This window comes from Lepisosteus platostomus, chromosome 19, assembly GCF_059453375.1.
Source record: "Lepisosteus platostomus isolate fLepPlt1 chromosome 19, fLepPlt1.hap1, whole genome shotgun sequence".
NCBI lineage: Eukaryota > Metazoa > Chordata > Actinopteri > Semionotiformes > Lepisosteidae > Lepisosteus > Lepisosteus platostomus.
Window position 1 is genome coordinate 18391126 of NC_142629.1, and position 19690 is coordinate 18410815.

General features: G+C 37.7%; 1 protein-coding gene across 3 annotated transcripts in view; it reads right to left on the minus strand.

The window, feature by feature from the left end:
- Window positions 1-825: 825 nt before the first annotated feature.
- The window catches only part of elfn1a (extracellular leucine-rich repeat and fibronectin type III domain containing 1a), a 165938-nt gene continuing 147073 nt past the window's right edge, over window positions 826-19690 (minus strand). For all 3 annotated transcript variants that reach the window (XM_088612414.1, XM_088612416.1, XM_088612415.1), the window contains exon 4: window positions 826-5861. In XM_088612414.1, the coding sequence (XP_088468540.1) occupies window positions 3049-5427 (2379 nt within the window). In that variant the 5' untranslated portion in view covers window positions 5428-5861 and the 3' untranslated portion in view covers window positions 826-3048. The remainder of the gene's footprint in view (window positions 5862-19690) is intronic.

A 19690-nucleotide genomic window follows, 5' to 3' on the forward strand; every position in this document is an offset into this window, starting at 1 on the left:
TGTAGATACGATGAAAATAGAATACGGACAAAACAGTTAAAATACATATTAATAAGTTAAGAATCTTTTCTCTGCAGACTAGCTAAGTCTAATGCCATATTAAAACATCATAAAATCAAATTACCTCATTTTTTTATTTCAAGTGAAGTAACATCAGGATTATTTTCACAGCTTGTCGATTACACAATTTAGTAAGACTACGGAAAATATTTTTCTTGTAAGACTCAACCCAGTATCTTCTGAGACATTCGAGGGTATAATTTGAAATGTTTTTTTTTTTGCCAAGTATCACTTTTTAATAGTGTTAAAAAACTCCTACACAACTAGAAAATTATAGCACTTAGCTTGAGTAAATGAAAAGAGTTTTTTTTTAAGTGTGAAAAAGGAAAATAATATTTGAACCAAGTACATCTTATAAAATGTGAGATTCTGAAAGCACTGAGTATTTACTGTAACCAGTTTCAAAACCATTCAGCAAACTAACGATCCTGTTTCCAGTGCATGTTCTTGATCACTTCATGAAAACCATCTTCAATTTAATCTACAATGATGTGGCAGTCTTGCAAGCAGTTGAAAAGTATTCTTTGACCTTTGTTTTAAAGACTACTGAGAGACAAATTAATTCTTGGAAAATGTACGTCGATAGTTGATCTTCTTCATTTTGGTTGGATTGGTTTGGAAAGCATTTCCATATTTGCTTCGATATGCTCTTAATGATTTTGTCTGATTGGGTTGCAAAATAAATATCTTGTCTCATTGCAAAACTCTTGCATTTAGGTAAATCCTTTCACTTTAAGTTAAATAAACAGTCAAGATCAAAAAGAATTCTGATCAAACCCTATTGTTTATTAGTGTTTTACAGACTGGTTCATAAAAATGATTGTTTGAGTAATCTGGGAGATCAGAGATTTTATCCAAAACAATCAATGAGATAAGTGAAAGGTGTTGCTAATTGCTTATGTCTTGTCTTTAATTGTGTACTGTCTGGAACAAGATAACTTTTTAATACAATAAAAAAAGAATTGAAAAATTATTGTGCTCTTATTCATTTTTGATGGATCATATAGCCCTTGAAATCCATCAAAATGCTTCTTTTGTATGCTTGGCCTCACCGTGTTACAGGTTAAACCCATCGTTTTTTTCTCTCTGTGTTCCTTCCCTGCTGTGGTTTTCCACATGACTGCACTGAGACTCAGGAGTGCTACAATGTGTACCGCAGTACAAAAACACATGTAAGCCATTCTGAAACATATCCATAATAAAGTAAACAGGTAACATCTATAGAATAACTTAAAAAAAATACAACAGATGAAGACATGTCAAAACATCCTAATATGGTTAAAAAATTCAAAAGCTTCCTCCCAGATTTTTAAGGCTTTTTAAATGTGTAATTGGACTACTCAATTATTTCAAGAATCCCCTTGAAGACATAATTGGATGATGCATGAATTTCTCATAACAGTTCAATTCAGGGGTAATGTTTATAAGTGGTAATAATGCTGAATATGTTAATAGTGCCTTAATGGGTTCTTCCAACTGGACTGCTTAGTCATGCTTTGTTGTCACAGTGGAGATTAAAAGTGTTGGTGCAGAATAATTCTTCATTAAAACAATATAAAACACTCATAGTTTACCAGCTACAAGGCCTGTTAATGTTACCAGTTTTATATAATACTCTATATATACACATATACATATATTGGTGATGTATAGAAATGATAAAATTCCATTTTACATTCAATGTTCTCATACCTATGCACTCTGAACACATTTTTTACCCAACAGCTTTACTTGTCTGCTTCCGTAGCGTGTTCAATGTTGAGAGGTCATTACACGTTTGTGGCGGGTTCATTAACAAGTCTCCCGCAGGGGAGTAATTATGACACAGCTGCATGGATCAGTGTTTAACATATTTTAGTACTGGAATTCAGGTACATTAGTAACCATGTCCTTCAGTTCTGTAAATATCAGATATACATGTTCTATTTTTCAGGAAATTCTTGTGCAACCTGCCAGGTAAAACAAAAAATAATAAAAACTAGTAATATGTTCATTTTTCATGTGGTTTGACACAACCTGAAGAAAAAGCTTGTGAATAACAAGACTGCAGCTTACAGTAAAAGCTGCCAGACACTTTTATTATGTAAAGAATACATTCATCCTCAGGTCTGTAGGATTAATTTCGGGGCCCAGATATCAGCAGAGCATGTAATGACTTGCTACCACAGCACTTTGGTAGGAAAATTAAATCAGAAACGATGAATCTCAACTGTTAGTATTGTGCAGTTTGACTCGTGACGTCTGCAAAAGATATGCAACACAGGAGAAAAACAACAGTCAGGGTGATTTCTAAATGGATGTACCATTTCATTGAACAGTGCAATTGTTATCCATCAGGACAGGAGACATTCATTTGAGACACAAAATAATAATGAAGAAATTGTCTCTGAAATCCATGGTTAAAACCTGATACAAACAGGTAGTTTTTCTCTTTTCTCATTTTCTTTTCTTACAGCAAACGTTGCAAATATAGAAATTTATCTGTACATAGTTACTTTGAATGTAGGACTCACTGATATTACTTTGAGCTACGGAGTGAAAAAAAATGTGTGCATGTGGATGTAGCTCTCTGACAAAAAAACAAATACACAGAGTCTTGCATACAGTGTTCAGCGGACGTTTTAGTTTGTTTTTCTCTCAAAGTACACAACAGTTAATCCACAGTCACGGGACACAGCCATGCGATACCCAAAGGATAATATTCCAATGCTATTATTTGAAAAAGTCTTTTCTTTAAAAAAATGATGGTGAAGTCAAGTTGTAAAGTTTATTCTTTCTATTTCCTTCCCATTATTTTGGTACATAGATACTCACTAGCGTGAGACTTTCTTTTTCATGTCCAGAAACGCATTTCGAATAAAAATAGCTGCGGAAGTATTTTTTCTCTATTTTATTTTCTCTTTTTAAACCTCTTTAAGGTTTGTTTTTTTTTCCTAGCTTGTTCTGTTTCATTTTGGTCCAGATCTGAAAAGAAAAGTCTGAGTGGAGTCAGGATTTGTGCTGGGCCGACACGCCTTTCCAGTAGTCTAAAATGTCATGCAAGTCCTCGTCCTTGGCAAACTGGACTTTCTTCCGCAGCGCGTGCCCAGCTGCCATGTACTCTTCCTCTTTGTGGCGCTTGCGGTGGAGTTTAAACCTCTCCCATATGCTGTGTGCTGGTTTGCAGGTGTACTCGGGACTTGAGGAGTAGCTGAGGTTGTGGTACTGGGGCGACAGCTGGGAATAGGTCACGTCTCTGGGCCGGGGGCGAGTCAGCGGCTCCAGGATGGACGGTTTGCGGCTCCCGTGCCCCTCGATCTGCTCGCCCTGGTGGGAGCCGGGGTACGAGTGCCGATGCTCGCTGTACTGCCTGATTTTCTCTGCCTCCGCTCTAAGGATGGCTGCTGCCGGTGTGACTGTCAGGATGCTGTCGGCCGTGGGCGACGTCTTCTCGATGTACTTGGCTTCCGACTTGTAGGCTCCCTCCGAGCGGAAGGACCTCGGGCTTCGGATGGAGCCACTGGAGGACGTGCTGGAGCGCTTCGGAGCCGCCTCCATGCTGTGATGCCTCTGCAGAGGGTGGTGGTAGCTGTCTTTGTACACGGGGGACAGAAAGCCAGACTTGCTCTGAGGCTGCTCCGAAATGAGTACGAGCTGGGGCTCTGCAGTGGACACAGCTCCGGATTTGACACCCTGGAAGGAGGTCGAATCGGATTTGAGAGCGTCGATGCAGTTGTTGATGATCTGATTGACTTTGTCCACTTCTTTAGCTATGGTGGAGATTTCTGCCACCGAGCCTTGGTTGTTCCCGGAGATAGATATATCACACTCCCGGCGATCGGGCTGCTCCCCAGTCCGCACCTCAATATAATTCCCTTTCGCTGTTTTGGGGGTTTCAATAATATCCTGAAGCTTGTACTGCTCCATTTCACCTGTGGAAGGCAGGTACGGCATGCGGGCTATGTTCTCTCCAGCCATCATCTGCTTTTGGGTGAGCTGGGAGATCGTCCCGCTCTCGAGTTCAGCTCCGTATTTCAGTTCGATGATGTTTTTCTTGATGCTGCCGGATTTCTTGTGCTTCTCATCTTGCTGCCGTTTCTTCCGCAGGCAGTAATACACGAACCCCAGGACAATGACCATCCCAAAGAGGCAGCCTAAGATGGTCATGATGTAATGGGTGGCAGTGGAAGAGTTGGGCACGTGGTCCTTCCCGTTCTTGGGGCCTGTGTTGATCGTCAGACAGGTGTGGTTGAAGCGCAAGGAATAGCGTATGGAAGCCACGCAGTACGTATAGCTGGTGTGGGCTTTTAGCCCCGTCAGCTCGATATCCTCCTTCTGATTTCGGAGATTCTGAATATCGGTGAAGAAGCTGTTGTTGTAGAGCACAAGGATGTACATCTTCTTGAAGGGGTGCGGGATCCGGACCGTAAGGCTAGCGCTGGTGTGGGTTACATGCTTAAGTTCTATATGGGGTTTCATACTGGGGTCACTGTGAGTTGGGGTAACTGTAATTATTGCCATGGTTTCAGCTCCAGAACCGCAGTCCTCAACCTCACAAGGGGTCGGTGAAGGAGGAATGGAGGTGACAATGTAAGGGGGTGGGTTGTAGTTGGATTGCTCATAGTCCTCGGAGCATAAGGTGGTAAGTTTCTGCAGAGCGTTGCGATAACTGGGCTGACTGGGATTCTGGCTGAGAAGGCTGTAGCCGGAGTAGTCCGGCGGGGAATCACACAGCATGCGCTCGCTGGTCCTGTTGGGGAAGTTGGCAAGCCACTTGAGGAAGCCCAGTAGGTCACAGGAGCAGCGAAAGGGGTTGGTGTACAACTCACACGTAGTCAGCTTGCTCAGGCTTGCGAACGTCCCGCCGTCAAGCAGCTGAATACGGTTCATGGACAGATCGATGTTCTCAATATTGGGACACTCCCAGAAGGCATTGGAGGTCACCGTCTCAATCAGGTTGGCTTGGAGGTAGAGGTACTGCAGTTTGCCCAAACCCCTGAGGATTCCCTCTGTCAAGTTCCTCAGCCTGTTGAATCCCAATTGCAGGACTTGGAGGTTAAACTGGGCAGAGAAGGCCCCATCTTCTATATAAGTAATCTCATTCTTAGTCAGGTTTAGGTAGGTCAGGTTGCCAAAGCGACTGAGGGAGGAGTAGTGGATGCTCTTGATCTTGTTCTCATTCAGACGGAGGTCCACGATGGTGCTGTTGATGTGCTGCGGGATGGCCTCATAAGGTGGCTGGTTTTGGCTGCAGATCGCCAGCCATACAAAGCCCTTTTCTCCCTCAATAAGCCAGCAGTCTCCCCTGACCCCGGCTATCTGCGTGAAAGAGAACAGTGCCGCCCACCAGTATAAAGTAGTCATCACTATGCCTCCATAGCAAGCCATTTGTCCTGCTCCAGCAGCCACGACAACTGCAGACAGCTATCCGGTCAGTGTTATTTTTCTTGAGACTCAAAAAGGCAAGATAAATGATCTGAAGTCTCTGACTGAGCAAAGACAACCTCGCTCGGTTCAATGTAGGCAAAGATTAATAAACGTACTGACAAGTCAGCCGGTAAAATGGAAATGGCAGCAGCGGGAAGATCTTGTCAAGACGTACCCCAGCTGTATTAAAGAAGGCGGCTGCATCCAGCCTGCAGAGTAAGCTTTGCTGGGCCGGGCGGCTGTATTGGAAAGCGATGTCTGAGTTTCAATATATCACTGCTTTAGTCTGGTTTGTGCTTATTTCCCTTGTGGTCAACATTTCTGATCAGCCCTGTATTTCTGTCTCTTTCTTTTTCCCTCTGCCCCACATTCATTTATGGGCTTCAAATGCGATCCTGCAAAACAGGAAAAGACAGAGAATTACTTTCCTCATCCGGGGAAAGATGAAACGTACACCATACAAAACAAACATTAATAGCAATCAAACATTTATTAATAGCATTGTAGTTTTAGGATATTAGGATATAATATTATTAGATAGGATATCTTGGTATAATGTCGTCTGTTACTCTCAGTTTAAAATAACATTTGAAATGGAAACAACCTGTTGAGGATTAGTATGATAATCAGTTTAATTAAATTCAAAACAAACAAACTCTGGCCATAATTTTATGTCTTGTATATTTTGACTATTTCTCACTTTTGTATTTTGTAATTTACAGTTTTTAATATTCTAGGTCGTTAATACATTATACTGTATACTGTATATATTAAAAATCTACCTTGAAGTTTTAATTTACAGGAATATATTCTCTGCTAATGGAATTGTATGTACTGTATTGGACACTGTACTCTGTACTCCATAGTGCACCAGTGGTAATTGGATAGGTCTCTGAACTGGGAGTTTGAGGGTTTACAACTTCCAGCATCGCAGATTGTTCCAATACCCAGCTCTACGACTTTCTTTGAATAATATAATAAGCCTTATTCATTAATAACATTATCAACTTAAATGGTATAGTTGAGCAGAAATATAATTCAATTTAAGAACCCTAATAAGCAATAAAAAGGCTGGAAAAACACACAAACAGCAAGTCAGCAGCTAAATCTGGCTAGTTTTTTACGGTACGTATAAGGATCTTCTTCAATGTAACATGGTTATACAGTAAGTTCTTATATCATTTAATCTCATAACCCATCAGAAAACTCCCTGTGGCCTTCTCCTATTAAAAGATTTCATTGGTCAATTAGCACCTGACAGGTTAGAGAACGCAGAATGGTCTTGTTTTCACACCATTAGCCTGGAGACTATCAAACTGAGTTGATTAACACAGACTTTTGTATCCCATACTAATTCAATTAGATGGGAGAAAAAAAAACATCCGACAAAATCTACATTATCTGAAATATACAGAAGTGTGTCACTGGAAATGTCTGTGTACACAAGTGAGTACAATATCCTTCTATCCGGTTTCTAACCACTTTATCCAATACAGGGCCACAGAGGAGCTAGAGTCTATCCCAGCAAGCAATGGGCGCAAGGCAGGATACCCTCTGGACAGGACGCCAGTTCAGTGCTGTGCACACGCACTAGGGCCAGTTTTCCCAGAGACCAATTAACCTCCCAGTATGTCTTTGGACTGTGGGAGGGAACTGGAGCACCCAGAGGAAACCCACAAGAACACAGGGATAAGATACAGGTGCTTTCTCTACACACCCCAGGAATTGAACCCAGGGCCCCAGCACTGCCAGACAGTAGTGCTAGCCAGTGTGCCATCACACCACCCTGCATGCAATATGTATAACTTGATCTGTATGTGCAGTACAGAAGATACGTCTCTTTGTTGGTGATTCTTTAATTACAATTTTAAGGCAAACAGATGTTTTCTGAACAAGAAAAGACCTACAAGGATTAAGACTCTTTTTTAAAATCCACTTTAGCAAACTTACAGACTGTATTAATATAGTAAGTAGTCTGAGACTGTCAGAGACACATAAATTGTACCAATTCTCTATGCCATAGCAGACACCATCACCATATGAGAGGCAATTTCAGCTTCACAGTTAGATTCATAGTCAGGAGAAAGTGGGATCCATATACACTCCATCCACTTAAAGCACATTTGTATCACAGCAAGTTAGCAATGACTAACTCAGCTGACGTCTATTTTTTATATCTGTGCAGTGCACCATGGAGTTACTGTACAAGGTGAATTCACTGGTACAACTCAAAACTCTTGGTTTCCCAACACAGTGTTAAGAAAAAGACTTGGTATAATGTCGTTTGTTAGACTCTGGCAAAAGAACTCAGTCTGACAACACAACTGGTAAACTGCACTCATGTCTCTTACCATCTGGCCTCTGCTTTTGCCCTGTAACCCAGTCAGTGCACTCAATAATTGATGCTGGAAGTCTGTTACACAGTGTGGTGCAAATTAATAACAACCAGGTGACTTTCTGGGAAAAGTGGATGCGTTTTGTTGCCAAACACACAGAGACCCACATGACTTGTGGTAATCTTCACTGGCAGGCTATGAAGACATTGTTTCACGTCTGAAACCTACTGCATGAATAAAAGATATAAATTATTCATGAAGTCTGTGTTATTCTTTGAAAGTTTTCTGAGAAACAGAAGCGAAGTTTCCCTCATTATAAGTAGGTAGCTTGGAGCAACAATTAAAAGAGACGGCAATTTTGTCAGCCGCCTCATAATGAGAATGTAAGCAAAAGACAAATTAACAGAATAGCCCTAGCACTTAGCTAAGCAAAATGCAGCTGCTAGCAAATATCGCTTTTGATATTTTGCCTCAACTCCTGCTTTTAAATACAGCAGCACAGAAGAGTCTATTAAAAAAGTAACTGAAAAGAAAGGCACTTTGTTGTAAACACCTTTGACACAAACCTGACTTCAGGGTAAAAAAAAAGTATTGTTTTAGTCTGTTCTCTCATTTTCATTACCAATGCATCTTAAGTGCTGCATATGATTATTTCAGGTTAAGAGCTCTAGAGAAAACATTAGATTTAAGTTTTATTTAATTGCATTTGAAGCTTAAACATAGTGCCTTGAACCACAATAAGTTAATGTTAATAAAGAATAGATTAATAAGAAAACATTCTTTGTGAGTGTACTACATTGTCCATCTCCCTACCCCCACCTGCTTTGTTTCTGACTGTGAAAATATGTTTTCAAACTTGAACATTTTATATTTAATTAAAAAAAATCCAATTGAATGCAGCTCATCCTATACACAGTGAAAAAAAACCTAAATGAAATGCCAAATAGTAAATATCTGTTTTAATTATGGAATCCCCAAAAGAGGATTTTTGACCAAAGAAGGATGACTATGACCATGGCGTGTGTCGGTGATGCTGACAACAAAAACGTTTGCAGATGTTTGGTGAATGTTAACAATATTTAATTTTTACTCGGATATAGTTGAGGCTATTCTCAAATAATTAAAAACAGTTTTTAATTGCAATAATGTTCGTAGAGGGGTAATGATCTGAGTTAAGTACAGCAACTCAGTGTAAATGGATTGAACTCTTTTTCTGCCCCAGTCAGATGACATCACAAAGCTCTCTTTTACTCTGTGATCAGGGTAAGAAATGAGACAGAGAACTTGACTCTTGAGTCTGACTGATGTTTTAAAAGGAGTGTGCTGATTAGTGTTTGTGGTGAGTTGTTGTAAGTTATTCAATGCTGTGAAACTCCTGTGGAGTTTATTATGAAAGTCTTTATGGATGATGTCACTAGCAGTGACAAGCAAGTAATGAGCTCTGTATTGAAAGAAAATTAAATTCCCCAGGCAGAGCCCTACTGTACTTGTTATAATTTTATTCAGACTAACATCCTGAAGAAGTGATATCTCAGAATCCATCCAGATTTAAAATGATGGATTTGGATAATACCTTACTCACAGATTTCTTGGGTATTTTTTACCTACATTTCTTGTCATTTCTACCTATTTGCATATTTTCATTGTTTAGGTTTTCATTATGAACACATGGCCCTGTTTTATTAGCATTTGGAAACACATTTTGATTTAATATCACCTCTGCACCAAAACATCGTTCTCCAAACAATGGGCATGTCTGCTGGCTTTTATTATTTCATCTGCTCTGCTTTATGAAAAATGTAGTATAGTGATAATCAGCTGATAATCAGCTGTGATGATCAAGATATTCTAAGGAAAAACAAGGAATGACTTGCTATTTTTGAAAGGTGTGGTTTTCCAATGGAAATTATTTTACAGCTACCTGTACATCCAAAGTATCAGTCTTAGAAAGATTGCTTTGAACCACCTTTGAACCAGCAATTTTTCCGTTGTCCTCAATTACTAGCCCTACCAAAAAAGAAGAAGAGGAACTTAAAAATTGGACATTAAGACTGCAATGCTCTGTTCTTTACACATTGCAGTCCAGCCTCTAAAAACTGTGGAGGATGTATATACTGTATGTACAGTATGGCATGTGTGCCTTGCTTTTGTTGTTTCGCGCATTAATTCTTGACAGCTTCATTGCAGCTGACTACATCGGCATCAGCAGCTCATAAGCCGCAAAGGTTAAATTACTGTAATTTCCCAGAAATGCATGTAATGATCCAACATGGCACACGGTAATCACACGGAAGCGGTACTGGGAGGGAAGAATATTGATGCTGGTGATATGAGCCATGCGAAACTCTCCTATTGTGCAATGACCCTTGCGCATTTAATGGCTATTGAAGCTGGTCCCCTCGAAAACAGAGAGCAATAACTCCTGTTCCCCTTCTTGTTCCACCTTTTCTTAAGAGACGGGGGTAATGTCTCATCCAGCCATGTAATATACCTGAAAGTATAGTGTGCTATTAAAAACATACAATTACAGCCTCTCGCTCTCACACTTGGCTGTGTGAACAGCAGGGTGTTGCAGTGGACAGGGCTCTGGCATCAATTCCCTGGCAAACTTGCAGAGCTTTCCTTGTCAGTGATGCTGGTTGAGTAGGTGGGAGCTGTGATGTACGACCCTTATTTCTTCTTAATGGAATTAGATATGTTTTCATACTTCAATTATTACATGGACACTGGTGGGCAAAATAAACTGGGTAGCCCTTAACCCGTGACACATATAAATACCTAACTTACGGTACAGCCAAGCTGATCTGCAGATCGGAAGCTCCACTCCTACCTTTGTCTCACTTCTTGCATATCATCGAGTGAAATTCAGAAACAGAAAATAATACATGGTTAAAAAAATCCTTTCTTAGCTTTATCCGAGACAAGATATGTGGCTACGTCTGTTTAGAAACTGTGAAAAGATCAGTGGAGCTGCCCACACATCCAAGACTAAATTTTTTATTAATGGTATCGTAATTAACAAAGCCTTTTCTTTATACTTTATAAAACTCTTTTTAAATACTGTATACTGTACCCATTTCTCATGTAAATAAAAGGATATGTTACTTGTTAAGGATCAGGTAAAAGTTTATTGTATAAAGATTAAGAGACACAAAATTTCGGCAATGGAGCCATCTTCAGGTATGACACTTTTATTTTCCTTTCAGCCTGGAATTAAATTTTACCTGTTCCTTTGCAGCCTACACATGGTGATGCAGCTCCCTACTTGAACTATGTTACTTTTTAACTTGTTGAACTACAGGTATGTACTTTGACACCTGAAGAAGGCTCCACGGCCGAAACGTTGTGTTTTCTTTCTTCTTTTTTCAGCGTGGAATAAACCTATTACTTGTTTCTTTGCAGCCTACGCATGCTGACGCAGCTACCCACCTGAACTACTATGTTACTTGTTATTTTGTTACTTTTGTACAACAGAAAGTACCAAAACTTTTTGTGTTACTGATATAGAGTAAAACTCTAAATTTAACTGGGTCCTGCAGTTGTTCAGGTTTCCAGTCTATGAAACTGCCCATATTTATTTGGTTCTGCTTTAATGGAAATGTCTTTTTTATTAATCAAATAACCATTCATTTTTCAGTGTAGCACATGCCAATTGAGATTAGTCAGACCTTGTGAAAGATCATCTCACGGATCTTGTGTTCTGGTTTTTCTCTGGACTGGGGTGACTTCTGTGTGGAGTTGTCAAATTCCCCTCATGTTCCCATATGTTTTCCATATGTTTTCTCCACATGCTACAGTACTGTATGTACCCCCATTCCACAGGCATGCTGAGTTAGGTTAATTAGTGTCTCTTAATTGTCCTTGTGCACTTGTGTGGGATTCTGTGTGTCCTACAATGGTCTGGCATCCAAATTATTTAAAAAATGATTTGATTTAACAAACTTGCAGCAAAAACTTGCCAAATTGACTAAATTAAATGCTGAAAATTGCTGACCATATCTGGCACCATGTTCTTTGGGCAGATTGTATTTAAAAAGCGATATTCAGAAGTCGATTCAACCATATGTGTTTAGGACAAATAATTCAGTCTTCCAGAGGCTGAGTTAGTATTATCCACAGTATTTATTGTTTATGAGAATGTGTTTTATTCCAAATTTGAGTTTTTATGGAAACCTTTAAAAAACAAGGAACTGAAAACACCGACCTTATCAGCACTACATTTTCGTAAAAATGCACCAACTACAAAGAGGGAGAAGTTCTTGAGAATTATATTTGCACCAAATTCAGAACAACAATAACAAATCTGAAGATATAGGCAAACTCAATAAGCAGACCTAAATATGAACTTGCACAAAAGCGATGTTTAACAAACCTGCTCTTCCCAAAGAAATGAAAGTACAGTAAATGACATCAAGATAGGAGAGGTCAACAATAATATTTATTTAGGTCACTTAATGTCATTGACAGAATTTTACATGTCTGAGCTAAAAGCATTGTAAATGTGCTTTTGAAAGATTAAATATGACTCTAAGGGATCTTTGATCAGTGTGCTGCCTATATTAGCATATGAATGTGACCCACAGGTCACACATTTAATGATACAGAAACACAGGCAACCCAAAGACGCACAAAGAGATGTATGATCATAACATCAAGAAGAGCCAGTGAAAGAAATTAATACATTAGAATATAAGACCATTACACAGTGAGAAGACTAGAATGGCCACATTAAACACATCATGGAGAGCAGGTCATTGTCGGACTAAGCAAACATTGACCTGGATACCAAAAGGGCAAAACTTACTGATTAAATGGTATTTGCAGCTAGTATTCTATGTTCCCAATTTAGAGGTAAAACATTTTTTATTTGGAACACAATTTTGCGATAAAGTGTGCTATTACCTTATTTAATTCCTCAAAAACGTCTCTGTGCATGACATGACCCATCATTTTCAACCATCTACATATGTATAGTATATTGTGATTTATCCTTTCTAAGATAATTCACACAGGAGCAAGCCAAGCCGATGCTCCTGTTTGAGTCATGAAAGGGGCATTGCACACTGTTTTTTAAAAAACAGAATTTCAAAGGGAGAAATTCTACTACTTAGACGCATTAGGTGCAATTATATTAAAATCACCCTTTTTCTGTTGACTTTATCGAAAAAATTGTATATTGAAAGAAATGGATAAGCAAATGTATTGCATTTTTTTAAAATGCAATAAATCGGAGTAAATTTTATTTTCAAGGTGAACTCCTACTGCTCCCAGGGATTCCGTATAAATGGCTGACCCTGCGCTCTGACCCCAAGCTTCTCTCCCTGTCTGTGTCTCATGGAGAGCAAGCTGGGGTGTGCGAAAAGACAAATTCCTAATGCAAGAAATTGTATATGGCCAATAAAGCGATCTTATCTTAAGCCATGAGATACAGTAGTTAACCTTTTCTTCCATGTCCTGTCACTCCAGGACCTTATACAGTATGTACTTCTCCTGTGACAAAGTTCTTATGGCTTGTGATCATTAAAATAAAAGCATTAAGATATGTACACTTGGTCAGATCCAAGACATAATTTTTAAAGGAACATTGTGTTACTTTAAATTAAAATGACAAAAGCAATTTTTATCTGAATTAAAGAATGGCATCTTTTTACATCCGTTCCCATCTCGCTCATTTTAAAGATGAATAACGAGCCCATGTTCCACGTGGAAATTGGCTGGGGCTACCATTTATTTTCCCCAAATGACCTCACCTAGATTATTTTCCACAGCAATCTAGTTAATAAAAGGCCTTTATCGCGAGAGGAGTTTAATTTAGGCCCATGATGGTATGCAGTTCGTGAGTTATTTGTTCTATAATGTATGAATAAATTGACAGCATTAATGAAATGTAATAGAGGATCAACTGATAATCACACTGCTTGAGCAACAGTAGCTGCATAATCAAGTAACACGACCAGTCCAAAAACAATCAAGCTCTAAAACAAATCTGTGTTTGTTTTCTCAGGGTCTTCATTCGCTTGCTGCATCAAATGTCAACACTCAGATGGGAATAAACAAAAGGTAAACATTTTGAACGATATCTGTCCTTACAAAAACGCACAAATGGATTTAAACAATCATTTTCCTTTGGACTGATATTTACCTTTCATGAATTTTGGAATTTATGCAAAGTGAAAGTAAAATACCTGAATTTTTTGGGGTGATACACATCTTAGGTAAAACAAAACTAGGGAAAAAAACAGTGGCAAACTAAAATTATTTTGAAATAAAATAATCATCCTTTATTAATCCATCTGGTTGTCTACTTCTCTCAAGCTCTTGCTAGTCATTCTATGTGAGAATTAACTTTGCTGTGATATAACAATTGATTAGAAAATGACTGTTTCATTTCATTTTTCTTCAGATAACTGTAAAAAAGAAAAAAAATGTACAAGCATATTACTTAAAGCTAAATTTACTGTGGCATTTTGGTATTTGCTTTTTTAAATTAAACTTCGCCCTTACTGACACAAGCATATGTGATAAGAATTTCAAAATGCTTGTGCCCTCAAAATAAATGAGTCATTTCAAATTTCTGTTTATTGACTTTTTTTTCTGCAATTTCCAGCCCAAAACACCAAAACATTAAGAATCTTTGGATTCCCTTCCAAATAAATGTGGATGCACCAACTGTATTTCTAAAATACAGATCTCACTGTACTTTTTTGATTCTTTTTGCATAGGGATCATTTTACTTTAGCTTCTGTGTGTTAACAATATAGTATCAGTCGAATAAAAGTTTCTGTTTTCAGCAGCTAGACTTATGAAACATTTTTAACTGTCAGTGAAATGTACTCATGTACTGTAGGTTGTAATAGCAAACACATTCACATCCATCACAGGACAGAAAAGTTAATACAATTCATAAGTATAACTGTTTCTAAGACTTTAAAAATATTTTTTTCCAGCAGTCATATAGTTCAAAATGACTGGATTATTACAGTCCTGCCACAGGGCCTTGTTTGTTTATAGGTTATTTGCTATAGACTGTACATGGCTTTGTGGTTTGGCCTAAACAAATTATGTATTGAATTCAATGATCAATAGGTGACTCTATAATATCAGATTAGAGTGATGTGAACAGCTTGCCTCAAGGCAAAGCACATACTTTTATTTCTCTTACACATGGAGAGTCTGCGAAATCCGATCATACTGTGCGCTCGGCCACAGGACATTAACTCAATAACAGACAACAGGAAGCATTGAAGGCTTCTTGAAAATGTTGTTTTTCACCTCTGACTATTCAAATAAAATACAGTTGAAACTGAAATGCAGAAGCCAGGCTCATGCAAACATCATCCACGGTGTTCATTTTAATAGTACACCATAAAATTTATTTTTTAAATTTGATGTTGTCCAGGAGAAATACATACATTTCCAACAACAACAACAAAAACACCTTAATTAATTCCATAGAACAAAAAAGTCTTCATATAACATAGTTTTCTGTTGCGGCAATCAGTATTGCTTTTGTGTGGGTTTTCATTTATATATTCTTCTATGGATGCATCTTTAAAAAAAGGCAAGATTGATTATATTTTCATTATCATTAAAACATAAAGTGTTTCATGCCTAGAAGGACTCAAGGTAAATAAATCATTAGGACTCAATGGCATATTTCCAATTGTACCCAGGGGTACAAGTGTTATTCAATTGTTAGTCATAAGCCGTTGACACAACACTTCCAACTGTCACTCAAGACAGCATTAGTAATGCTCACTCTCGGAACATATAATACACTGTATTTAGATTTTCACATGGATTTTGATAAAGTTACCCATAAAAGATTAATTTCTAAATCACCGGTACATAGAATTCATAGAAATTCTGCATTTGGATTGAGAACTGGTTAATAAATATGAGAATGAGTGTACAGATAAAGGGGAAATGATAAAACAGATGTAAATAATACCAGCTACATTCCAGAAAAGCTGAGACCTTGGTGGCCTTGCAGCACCACATTTCCAGTATCACTATCTGGCTAATCAACTAAGTTACGTTTTAGAACAGATATACTCAAATCAGCAATCCATTGTGATCGCTTTGATTATCAGCAAAAAAAAACTACCTCTTAACTGGAAATGTAGACACAAATGTTCTGTATCTCAATGGCTTAATTACAGATTACATCACAATGGAGAAATTCAAGGCATCTTGTAAAAACTAAACTAAACAATTTAGAGAAACCTGGACTCACTTTCTTACTGCATTGCACTTATTAGTGAGTTAGTACAGCATCTACACGTGCATATACCTTCAGATTAATTATTGTAAATCTCGATTTTTGTGTATTCATCCTTCTGAATGTGTTTTTATATGTATAAGAAAGAAAAAAGAAGTGTATAAGATCCTTGGATCAATGAAGCACACTTGTTTGTATTTTTTATGTTTGTTTTTTCTTATGTTAAAAGAATTCTTTCAGATTAAGTACAAATCATATTTAATTATTATTGTATTGTACACATACTACATATTTTTGTTGATGATGTTGTTTTATGAAAGGGAAACCATTTTAAAGCACCCAAGATCTGCCACTGTACTAGAGGTTCAAAGACACATTTTACTCAGGTCTATAGAGATTTTCGTATCAGTAATCTTTCAATTAATTTTTGAATTATAAACTGATATTTAAGGCTTTATTTTATCAGTTTGAAAATCTGAAAGAAATCATATACGTTGAAAGTGTTTACCTACTGTATCAGCAAAGGCTGCTATTAAAAATGTAGACTTTAAACTGCACTTCCAAAGATTATGTTTTAGACAAGAATAATATTTTATATTGGTTATAACTTTGTCATCTAGCATTGTCAGAGTTCTCTTTGATTAAAACAAACATGGTATTTTTGGTGAGAAGAACTTCTACATTGCCATGTCTATTGTGTAAACTTTACTTTGTGTAAAGTTAATATTATTCATTCTTATTAATCCAAGCAAATCATCTCAGTAAATCTCACTATAGCAATAACACAATCAAGGTTAGAGCAAGGTGGTATTTTGCTAAAGAAGGCAGAAAATCAACCACATGTTACTATAATCTGCTGTATTATGTCAATAACTCAAGAGGTCTTACAGCTAAATGTCAAAGAAAATTTTCAATTACTGACATATCTTCTGTCTTTAATCAGATTCTACATTCTGGTGGACTTTTCACATCCTGAAGACCCTTTGTGATTTACACATAAACAATCTCAAAGCTTCAGCCCTATCGATACAATATGATCTCCATTCTCCAGCTCCAGTAGGACTCGTAAATTGCTCCAGCTGAAATGCAGAGAGGTGTGAATGCTTGCGCTTTGATGAGATCAGTTGGTGGCATGAACAAATAACTATAGCTTATTTAAATTCTAAAAACAATAACACTATATCATTTTGATTAGAATAGCGTATATTATTATATCAACAACACTGTTTAATAAATATACAACATGTATTATTGATATGATGCAAATAATAAAGTTTATTTTTGCTTTACTTACTTAAACAGTAACAACATTCCTGTCTGTGCTCTAAAATGAAGCTGCACATTCATGACTAAAAGGCACTATGTAAAATAACAACGGTAGATGAATTAAATCATCTCTTATCTTAAGGAGGCATGGGAAAATAACCCAGGGATATGCCCTTTCGATTTATATTAAATCATATACTAGTAACACTGTAATATCTTTTATTTTTGATACACGTAAATACATGAATATGGGTTATATGTTACTGTGACTGCAAAAAACACACAAAATGCCAATTTTGTTGTTTTTTTTAAATGAAAGATTTCACATTTTAGAGGATTTTTTAAATAGAAATGCAGGCTCTCTGCATATTGTTAGCAAAGGGCATTCTAATTAATAATTACACATTTTGGAATTCCATTTAGTGTGTGGGTGTTTTACAAAGCTCTGCTGTCTTTCTGCAGAAATATACATTACATTGAGATACATCACTTCATGCATCTCAAATCAGTTAGATGCTATACATAGTAATTGTATTTTATCTAACTTTCCAGGTGATGTCAAAGGTAGTTTTGGTGATATTCAGACATAATAAATACAGAAAGATGGAGCTGTGAAAGAATGCAAATGTAATTTAAATGCAAACTGTCTTCTCATGGTGCAACAGCTAAAAACCATAGAAAACTACATTTGTAATTCTAAATTATGCAGTCCATATAACAGTGGTCTCCATGGTAACTATTAAATGAAGCGTAGCATTGCATTCCTAAAGCGCCTTCTGTAAACTTGCAAAGATCATGTGATAAAGCGTCAGAATTCTCTCTCACCTGAGGTGATCCATCCTTGCCATTTGTAATTAGTTTAGGGGCTGATGAAAGAACTTACACAAGAATGTGTGGCAATGAGGTCGATGACTGACATATTTTTATTGCAGCAAATCTGGGAGCTAAGGGGTTAGCTGTACAGTGAGTGGCATGGGTAATAATACTGGAATTATTGTTGCAGTCACACAAAGCTGCCCAAATTGGACACCCATTACAGACCCCCTTTCTTTCTTGAGTTGCAAAGAAGAGATGATGGCCTGCGGAAACGGTGATGCATGATATTCCTTGAAGCAAAAACAAGACCACTGCCTTTCACGACATTTTGGATTGTGTGGCCAAATAATCCTTCCATCATATTAGCCCTGAGAAATATTGCTTGGTCCAGACCCTCAGGGCTCAGAGGGGAATACGTGGGTTAGAGAATGGAGGCACATCCGTGCAGCTGCATGTGTGTACTGTAGCTCAGAAAAGAAACCAACCTGCTCATACAGTCTGAGTTCATTCTCTTGTGAACCCAAGTGTGCACCATTGCAGACTTTAGAACACAGATAAAGCCTGTGTTGCTTTAAAATGTATCTGAACTAAATCTGCAGTGTGGACTCTAATCATATTGGAAATTGATACAGAACTGCAACAGATAAGCAACCCTAGATCCAAGCTATAATTGGCATAAAACTGTCTGTTATATAACTTTTGGCAGCGGGATCACTTAATTTATTCATAAATGTCAAAATAAGCAACAGAAATAACATTTGTTTACCTTACACAGAGATCAGTGAACTGAACACAATGGCTATTCCATTGCTAAATGAAGCATTGAAGCATTATTAATAGATAATAAAAACTGCCCCCCTTTGTGACTATGCAGCGGCCTGTTAACTGCGCTGACGTCACAACTGCTGCCGTGGAGCCTGGTGATGTCAAGTCATGATGTCACTATTGTACGACATCCTGCAGTGGATGCTAGCAGCTCCAATTCATCTGATGATCTAATCAGGTTTATATTGTAGGTCTTCCATTGTACCTAATTGTGTTAGCTGCTGTAATTGTATAGAATTGATCCTTCAGGTAGTTCATCCTGGATCATTCAACAGGATTGATTGGGTGCTGGTCAATGACAAGCTGGGAGGACTGTAGCAGCCTAATGATAGTGGACGTACTGCTATATTCCTGGGGCATGTGCCTTCTACAGTACCTTTCACTGAACTGTAGCAACACCTGGCAAACCTGCATTCATTTATCCATTTATGTACTGTTATCGTATTTGCAAATGACGTACAGTACTGGCAAGATGGCTTTGAAAAGCTGTGCAACTGCACATGGATCGTATCACCTGCAGCATGCTTGAAAGTGAATGGCACGAAGAGTAAGATTTAGTTGTGGGACTCACTTGTGTTTAAATGACAAGGGTTTTTCATGTTTCATGCGAAACATGTGAAGTTATTTCTTAAACATGAAATATATTAAGGAAGTTTTACTTTCGTCTTCACTACATGAAATAACACCACACAAACTTATATGCATTTAGACCGTGCCATAATAAATGCACAGTGTTGGTATTAAAAATATTATAATGAAA